Here is a 9,868-nt window from a genome sequence, read left to right as displayed (position 1 = left end):
TAGGGATAGGAGTCATGCTAAGATAATATTTATCCTTTCCAGACTTCCAACGCCTATCTTTGTAGCACTCATATCTAGTGGTACTATTTTAAAATGCACCATCTAGGTGTTTCACAAGGAGATCTATTAGCACTTTTTGCAATGTCCTTCGAAATTGTCAACTAACGCAAACTATCCAATTACCAATTTGGGTTACCCTAACCCAAGCCGGATCTTGATATCCCGTCCTTATCTAAACTATACATGTTAGCCCCCACAGGGCATAACTGGAATGAGTGTGACCAATTGTACATACCTTTGTTACTGCTGAATAAAACTCAAAAAGCATATGTTCCCCTGCCTGAATTATAAACATTGTTAATCTTCATTATCTGGGTGCCTCGTACCCTTCTTCATCTTGCTTCTTTTGCTTGTTGAAACTTTTTTTTATCTTCTTAATCTCTCATTGTCTTTCACTATTAAAATGGATAGGCATTCTTGCCTTAAGGCTTCTTATCAGGAAGCTTACATCTTTCAGTACACCCATGATGTTACAACCCATATTAACGTACGTTAGTTATGCCGTAACTTAGTCAATGTAAATCCAAGTAGATATTATATTTTAGATGATAAGAAGTTAATCCTAGTGGTCTTAAATGATACAAAGGTGTATAAGGGTGGTTAAAAAGTATTAGAAGTTAAACGAATCAAGGATGTTATCAGCCGTATTTTCGGGTAAACCTAGAGGTGCTTAATACAATCAAGAGGTCCTGTTTTAAGGTATCTGAATCATATAATATCCGCATCATAAGTCTTGAAGTCAAACGAGTTATGAAACAAAAGTCGACAAAAGTTGTCGCAACTTAGGTTCATAATTTTACTTAAACATTAGGTCAAATGTTATTAAGCTTTTCTCATAATTTACTTGAAATTATGGGATGATCTACCTAGAAAATTGAATATCTATGAGTCTAGTTTCCAACGAATTAAACCGTTCATCGATACGATCTTGGAGTACAGAGATATTTGCGTTTTCGCGAGACTGCGCCAAACACCTCTCTATGGGGCCCACTTAGGCGGTTTAAGGCATTTGGATATATATATATATATATATGTATGTAGTATGCCTCCAACCCATTTTAAGCCATTTTTTCAGTATATTCAAACCTTAGAACCCTAGAAACACCCTCTCAAGGTTCTCTCAAGATTCAAGACCCAAACAAAGGGCAAACAACACAAATCAAGTGTCGGGAATCCTGTGACGCTAGTAAGTTTCTTGTTCTTCTTGTTGTTGCTCATTTTTGTGTTGTTCCAGCTCGTGTGGGAGGGGTTTTTAAGAGGTTTATGTTCTGTAAGTACTCCCTCAAGTTTTTAATATCAACCCTAGGTGATTTCAAGCCTTCTAAAGTGATTCTAGTACCGAAAAACCCTAATTGATTGCTAGTTTCGCTTCCTTGTTGTTGTGGCAGCATTGGAGGGATATTTCGTGGACAATTAAGGTCAAATTGGAGTTGTTCTTTCTGTATAAAGGTAAGTAACCTCTTACTCTACATGTATTTCAGATATCCAAGTTGCGGCTAAGTCATTGAAGGTAGAACTTGTGAAATATATATCGAAAGACTTGGTAGTAATGTTATCAGTTGGTGGACTGTTTTGGGAGGCTCAATATGATTGACATTGATGTTGTTTGGGCTGTTTGGTGATTGTTTTCACTTTTGGGAAGTCATATAAATAAGGGAGATGCTATCCGTTTCATCGTAAAATAGGTTGTGGTCGGTACATAATAGTTACGACGCTTAAACGTTAGCGATAGTGTCATTTCTCCTATTGTAGACTAAGGAATCGTGACATTTGCATACCTTGAGATTGGGCAGTATATACAAGTTATGTGAGGCTATCCCTTTCCTTCTTTTGCACAACTCCGATTGTACATAATGTAATGAACGAGCTTTCAAAGATACTCTACTCTTAGAAGCTAGCAATACTTACATTGTTTCCCCTCTTATGGAATGATTAATGTTGATGTTGCTTCTCTTATTCTTATGTTATCAATGTTATTGGTACTTCCTGATTCTTATAAGGTTCATGGTGAAGAGTAGTCCTAATAACGTGTACAGAGGATACCGACCTTACGTCACTCCGAAAGGTTTAGAACGTGACTCTATGAGTCGAGCATGCATTATATATATGTATCTATTTTACTCTACCAAGTCGCGCTATATTCGGCCGGGTACGACACCTATTATGCAACCACTGACCAGTTGGATTTTACCGAGATCCACGTGGACGGGTACGATTCTACCGAGCCCTATGATGGTCGGGTACATTTTTACCGAGCCTATTATGGTCGGGTACGATATGATGATGATGATGCCTATAGAGGCGTATGTTTTAAAAGTTTGTGTATACATATATATGTATCATGCATTTCATGTCAGTAGCCCGTAGAGGTACCCAGATGTTACAAGTTGTATATTCTCTATCTCTGCTTACATTACTATTTGTACTTATGGTTCCCTGCCTTACATACTCAGTACTTTATTCGTACCTCCCTCACCACAGTAGGTTGTCCAGTTCAACGGTGATTGGCGAGATTCCTTCTACGAACTTGCCATGGTCTTGGTATGCATTTTGTTATAGATATTATGGGTATGTTGGGGCCCTGTTCCAGCAATGATGCAGCCCTTATATTCCATTAGAGGCTCATAGACAGGTGTCAACTCATGTATAGTTTGGTATGCCTTGTCGGCTGATTTTTGTTGTATAGTCTTTCATGGCAGCGTGGTAGCTTGTAACTTATATATAGTTTCTTAGTTGTCTGGTCATCCCATGTTATCTTTGTTCATGCCATTATCTTTCATTATAGTTGTTCATGATCCCTGTCTACCATTTATAATGATTTTGTCGGCCCTAAAAGATAATAAAAAAGGTTAGATAAAATGTACGTTGGTGCTCGGCAAATATGGTCGGGTGCTAGTCGTGGCCCTCCAGTTTGGGTCGTGACAAACTTGGTATCAGAGCAAGTCTATCCTAGGGATTGTCTATGAGTCGTTTCTAGTAGAGTCTTAATTATGGATATGTAGCGCGCCATATTTATAATCAAGAGGCTACATGACATCTAGGGTTGTTACCTTCTTCCTAAATCTAGATCGTGTGTAGAGTTGAGTTGTAAGTGTTCGTCTCTCATATTCACCTTGTTTTCTTTCAGTGATGCCTTTGACTAGAAAGCAAACAATTAGTAGACGGCTTGATACAACTGCGGGAGAAAGTACCAATCAGGTGCCCCAATCCAGATCAGGCCAAAGTGAGGCTCATAGTGAGATGTCGTCTCATACCTCATCTGCTCCGTCTCCTCCAGAGGATATTAGGAGGCACCCAGCACCACCAGTTCCTCCGTGTGGCACTACAAACAAGGATATGCGGAATGTAGTGCAGTTGTTGACTAGCTTGGTAGCTGCTCAGGCTCAGAGGCAGAACACCGGTGATGTTGCTAAACCGACTAGTACGAGAGTTCATGATTTTATTAATATAGACCCTTCAGTGTTTACCATATCAAACCCTAAGGAGGACCCGCATACTTTTATTGATCAGGTTCAACGTACACTGTGGGTTATGCATGCTAGTGATACAGAGGCAGTAGAGTTGGCTTCTTATCGGTTACGGGATTTAGCAGTTTTCTGGTATGATATTTGGGAGAGATCCAGGGGTTCGGACACTCCTCCAGCTGTGTGGAAGGAATTTTCTAAGGCGTTTCTTCGTTAGTACTTGCCAGTTGAGATACGACGAGCTAGAGCTGATAAGTTCTTGAACCTTCGACAAGGTAATAAGAGTGTGCGAGAGTATAGTATGCAGTTTGATTCTTTAGCACGATATGCTCCCCATATGGTGGACGAGATGAGTGATAAGGTGCATCTGTTCGTGAACAGGTTGGGACTACATCTAATAAATAAATGCACGACAGCCTCCTTGGTAGAGGGCATGGATATTTCCCATATTCAGGCTTATGCCCAGACCCTAGAGGATCTTAAGCGCCAACAGAGGGCAGATAGGGAGCAGGATAGGGGCCAGCATAAGAGGGCGAGATTTGTAGGGTATTCTGATGACTTCAGAGGCAGCATCAGGCCCCAGTCTTCGAGGAGTTTGGTGCCACCTGTAGCTAGTGCTCCTCTACAGTTTCAGAGGCCTCAATATGATTGATTTACCTATTCAGGTCTAGGTCAGAGTTCGTGGGCATCAGGCTCGCAACATCACAGGGATACTAGTCAGACAAGACCCCAACACCATGTTGTGATCAGTGCGGCAAGGCCCACTTTGGACTGTGCATCGAGGTTCTGATGCATGTTATTCTTGTGGACAGCCTGGCCATATGATGCGGGATTGTACTAACAGAGGAGGTGGTGGTATGGCTCAATCGAATGGATCTGTGTCTGGTTCTTCCTTATTAGTTCGACCTCCAGCACGGGGTTTTCAATAGTCAACAGGTCGTGGTAGAGGTAGAGGTGCAATGCCCAGTTTGGGTGGTACTCAAAATCAAACCTATGCTCTAATAGTTCGATAGGATCTCGAGTCGTCTCCAAATGTTGTTATGGGTATATTGTCTGTGTTTTCTTATGATGTATATGCGTTGATTGATTCTGGATCTATATTATCATATGTTACACCATTTGTGGCTAATAAGTTTGGCGTTGAACCTGAATTGATAAGTAAACCACTTGCGGTATCTACTCTGATTGGAGATTCTGTGATTGCTAGGAGGGTATATAGAGGTTACACAGTGATGATTTGTAGGCATCAAACCTCGGTAAATTTGTTTGAGTTAGAAATGGTTGATTTCGATATGATAATGGGGATGGACTGGTTAGCCTCATGCTATGCAAATGTTGGCTGTCGTACGAAGATGGTTAGGTTTCAGTTTCCTGGTGAACCCGTCATTGAATGGAAGGGGAACATTGCTATGCCAAAAGGTAGGTTTATTTCCTATCTTAAGGCAAGAAAGATGATCTCAAAAGGTTATATTTATCATCTTGTTTGCGTTAGGGATGCGGAGGTGAAGCCACCTTCTCTACAATCAATCCCTGTGGTCAATGAATTTCCAGATGATTTCCCAGATGAACTCCCAGGCCTTCCTCCTGAAAGGGAGATTGAGTTTAGCATTGATGTGTTGCCTGACACTCAACCCATATCTATTCCTCTTTACAGAATGGCCCCGGTAGAGTTGCGAGAGTTGAAGGCGTAGTTGAAGGACTTGCTGGATAAGGGCTTCATTAGGCCTAGCACTTCACCTTGGGGTGCGCCAGTTTTGTTCGTGCGGAAGAAAGAAGGGTCGTTGAGGATGTGATCGATTATCGACAGTTGAATAAGTTTACTATAAAGAACAAGTATCCACTTCCAAGGATTGATGACCTTTTTGACCAACTCCAGGGTGCCAAGTATTTCTCCAAGATTGACTTACGTTCAGGGTATCATCTGGTGAGGGTTAAGGAGAAGGATGTTCCAAAGACGGCCTTCCGGACAAGATATGGGCACTTTGAGTTCTTGGTGATGTCGTTCGGGATAACAAATGCCCCAGCAGCTTTTATGGATCCCATGAATACTGTATTCAGGCCCTATCTTGATGTGTTCGTGATTGTTTTCATTGATGATATTCTGGTGTATTCTCGTTCGGGGGTGGAACATGCGGGCCACTTGCAGATAGTATTATAGACGTTTCAGGATCGTAAGTTATATGCTAAGCTCTCCAAATGTGAATTATGGATGAACTCAGTAGCATTCCTTGGCCATGTGATATCTAAAGAGGGTATTAGTGTCGACACTCAGAAGATCGATGCAGTAAAGAATTGGCCGAGACCTACAACAACATCAAAAGTCTGTAGCTTCCTAGGGCTAGCAGGATATTATAGGCAATTTGTAGAAGGGTTTTCCTCTATATCAGCACCATTGACTAAGTTAACACAGAAAGCTACCAAGTTTCGGTGGTCTGACGCTTATGAACATAGTTTTCAGGAGCTGAAGAATCGATTGACATCCGCACCAGTGCTCACTCTCCTTGAAGGAATAGAAGGTTATGTGGTATATTGTGATGCCTCAGGTATAAATTTGGGGTGCGTATTGATGCAGTGTGGGAAGGTGATTGCTTATGCATCAAGACAATTGAAGAAGCATGAAAAGAATTGTCTAAGTCATGATTTGGATTGGCTACAGTAATATATGCTTTGAAGATATGACAACACTACTTATATGGCGTCTATGATGACATCTACACAGATCACAAGAGTTTACAATACATCTTCAAGCAGAAGGAGTTGAATTTGAGGCAGAGTATGTGGCTTGAATTACTGAAAGACTACGACGTCGAGATATTGTATTATCCCGGTAAAACCAATATTGTTGCAGACGCTCTCAGTCGTAAGTCAATAGGAAGCTTAGTACATATTGAGGTAGGTATATGGGGGTTGACTAAATAGCTTCATTAGCTAGCCAATATGAGAATCAGATTGTTAGACTCTGATGACGGAGGTGTTACTGTACAGAATACATCAGAATTATCTTTGGTAGCCAAGGTAAAAGCACGACAATATGAAGATCCTATCTTAGTACAATTGGGAGAGAGCATTCAGCAGTGTAAATTATGGCTTTTGAGATCGGAGGAGATGGGGAACTGAGATACCATGGCCGATTATGTGTTCCTAATGTGGTAGGGTTGCGAGAGAAGATTATGAATGAGATTCATTAATCCCGATATTCCATCCATACTGGCTCGACAAAGATGTATCATGATGTCATGGAGCAGTATTGGTGGGATAACATGAAGAAGTCTATTGTAGAATTTGTAGGCCAGTGTTCCAATTGTCAACAAGTAAAGATAGAACATCAGAAACCCGGTGGATTTCTTCAGAATATAGAGATTCCGACATGGAAATAGGAGGTGATTAATATGGACTTCATTATTGGATTACCTCGATCTTATCATAAGTTTGACTCCATCTGGGTGATAATTGATCGACTTACAAAATGTGCCCATTTTATGCTAGTTAAGACAACTTACACGACTGAAGATTATGCGAAGTTGTATATCAAGGAGATTGTTAGGTTTCATGGTGTGCCGGTATCTATTATATCAGACCGAGGAGCTCAATTTATGGCTAACTTTTGGAGGTCTTGTTAGAAGGGTTTAGGCACACAAGTGAATCTCAGCACTGCATTTCATCCGCAGACTGACGGACAGGCTGAACGTACCATTCAGACACTTGAAGATATGCTACGAGCATGTGTTCTAGATTTCAAGGGGAATTGGGATGGCCATCTTCCACTCATAGAATTCACCTACAATAATAGCTACCATTCCAGTATTAAACTGGCCCCATACGAGGCACTATGTGGGAGGAGATGTAGATCACCAGTTGGATGGTTCGAAGTCGGTGAAATAGAATTATATGGGCCAGATTTGATTCACCAAGCTATTGAGAAGGTGAAAGTGATACAGGAGCGATTGAGGACGGCACAAAGCAGGCAAAAGTCTTATTCCGATGTCTGACATCGTGATCTGAAGTTTGAGGTAGGTGATTGGGCTTTCCTGAGGATCTCACTGATGAAAGGTGTTGTGCATTTCGAGAAGAAAGGTAAGCTGAGTCCACGGTATATCGGGCCGTATAAAATTCTTCAACGAATTGGACAGGTTGCTTATGAATTAGAATTGTCATCTGAATTGGAATTTGTCTACCCGGTATTCCATGTATCTATGTCGAGGAAATGTATTGGAGACCCGTCTCGGGTCGTCCCTATCAAAGATGTACAAGTTACAGAGGTTCTATCATATGAAGAAGTGCCAGTGGCTATATTAGATCGACAAGTCCACAGGCTGAGAACAAGAGATGTAGCTTCCGTCAAAGTATTGTGGAGGAACAAGAATATGGAAGAAATGATATGGGAAACAGAAGAGGAGATGAAGTCTAAATACCCTTACCTATTCCAGAATGAAGATAACAAGGAAGATGGTGGAACGCAGGATACATTAGAAGGTGAAACGGCTCTATGAGGTAAGAATAGCTTGAGAATACTCTTCCTTAATACAAAATGGTGATATGCAAAGAATGTACATATCCATTATGTTTTATATAACCTTGTGAGGCCATACGTTGGGCTTAACTACTTGCAAGTTTGGCTAGTGACCATTTTATAGGGTAAAATCGACCGAAAATTTCTGTTAGAATCCACAATGATTTGGACTCCCCATAAACCCTTACATTCGATGACGAATGTTCCTAAGGGGGGGAGGGTATTACAACCCATATTAACGTACGTTAGTTATGCTATAACTTGGTCAATGTAAATCCAAGAAGATATTATATTTGAGACGATAAGAAGTTAATCCTAGTGGTCTTAAATAATACAAAGGTGTATAAGGGTGGTTAAAAAGTATTAGAAGTTAAACGAATCAAGGATGTTGTCAGCCGTATTTTCGGGTAAACCTAGAGGTGCTTAATACAATCAATAGGTCATGTTTTAAGGTATTTGAATCATATAATATCTGTATCATAAGTCTTGAAGTCAAACGAGTTATGAAACAAAAGTCGACAAAAGTTGTCGCAACTTAGGTTCATAATTTCACTTAAACATTAGGTCAAATGTTATTAAGCTTTTCTCACAATTTACTTGAAATTATGGGATGATCTACCTACCAAATTGAATATTTATGAATCTAGTTTCCAACGAATTAAACCGTTCATCGATACGATCTTGGAGTAGAGAGATATTCACGTTTTCGCGAGACTGCGCCAAACACCTCTCTATGGGGCCCACTTAGGCGGTTTAAGGCATTTGGATATATATATATATATATATATATATATATATATATATATATATATATATATATATATATATATATATATATATATATATGATGCCCCCAACCCGTTTTAAGTCATTTTTTTCAGTATATTCAGACCTTAGAACCCTAGAAACACCCTCTCAAGGTTCTCTGAAGATTCAAGACCCAAACAAAGGGCAAACAACACAAATCAAGTGTCGGGAATCCCGTGACGCTAGTAAGTTTCTTGTTCTTCTTATTGTTGCTGATTTTTGTGTTGTTACAGCTTGTGTGGGAGGTTGCTTTAAGGGATTTATGTTCTGTAAATACTCCCTCAAGTTTTTAATATCAACCCTAGGTGATTTCAATCCTTCTAAAGTGATTCTAGTACCGAAAAACCCTAATTGATTGCTAGTTTTGCTTCCTTGTTGTTGTGGCAGCATTGGAGGGATATTTCATGGACAATTAAGGTCAAATTGGAGTTGTTCTTTTTGTCTAAAGGGAAGTAAGCTCTTACTCTACATGTATTCAAGATTATCCAAGTTGCGGCTAAGTCATTGAAGCTAGAACTTGTGAAATATATATCGAAAGGCTTGGTAGTAATGTTATCGGTTGGTAGACAGTTTTGGGAGGCTCAATATTATTAACATTGATGTTGTTTGGTCTGTTTGGTGATTGTTTTCACTTGTGGGAAGTCATATAAATAGGGTAGGTGATGTCCGTTTCATCGTAAAATAGGTTGTGGTCGATACATAATAGTTACGACGCTTAAACATTAATGATAGTTTCATTTCTCCTATTATAGACTAAAGAGCCATGACATTTGCATAGCTTGAGGTTGGGCAGTATATACAAGGTATGTGAGGCTATACCTTTCCTTCTTTTGCACGACTCCGATTGTACATAATGTAATGAATGAGCTTCTAAAGATACTTTATTCTTAGAAGCTAGCAGCACTTACATTGTTTCCACTCTTATGGAATGATTGATGTTGATGTTGCTTCTCTTATTCTTATGTTATCAATGTTGTTGGTACTTCCTGATTCTTATAAGGTTCATGGTGAAGAGTAGTCCTAATAA

General features: G+C 40.0%; 1 protein-coding gene across 1 annotated transcript; it reads left to right on the top strand.

Moving 5' to 3' along the window:
* The first annotated feature begins 6,461 nt into the window (after positions 1 to 6,461).
* LOC138875898 (uncharacterized) lies at positions 6,462 to 8,014 on the top strand. Its single transcript, XM_070154775.1, has 2 exons — positions 6,462 to 6,539; positions 7,529 to 8,014. The coding sequence occupies exons 1-2, from the start codon at positions 6,462 to 6,464 to the stop codon at positions 8,012 to 8,014; spliced, it is 564 nt and encodes a 187-aa protein (XP_070010876.1).
* The last annotated feature ends 1,854 nt before the right edge of the window (positions 8,015 to 9,868 follow it).

Source organism: Nicotiana sylvestris, chromosome 8 (assembly GCF_000393655.2).
Source record: "Nicotiana sylvestris chromosome 8, ASM39365v2, whole genome shotgun sequence".
NCBI lineage: Eukaryota > Viridiplantae > Streptophyta > Magnoliopsida > Solanales > Solanaceae > Nicotiana > Nicotiana sylvestris.
Note: the sequence above shows the minus strand (reverse complement) of the source record. Positions and strands in the feature narration are given on the sequence as shown.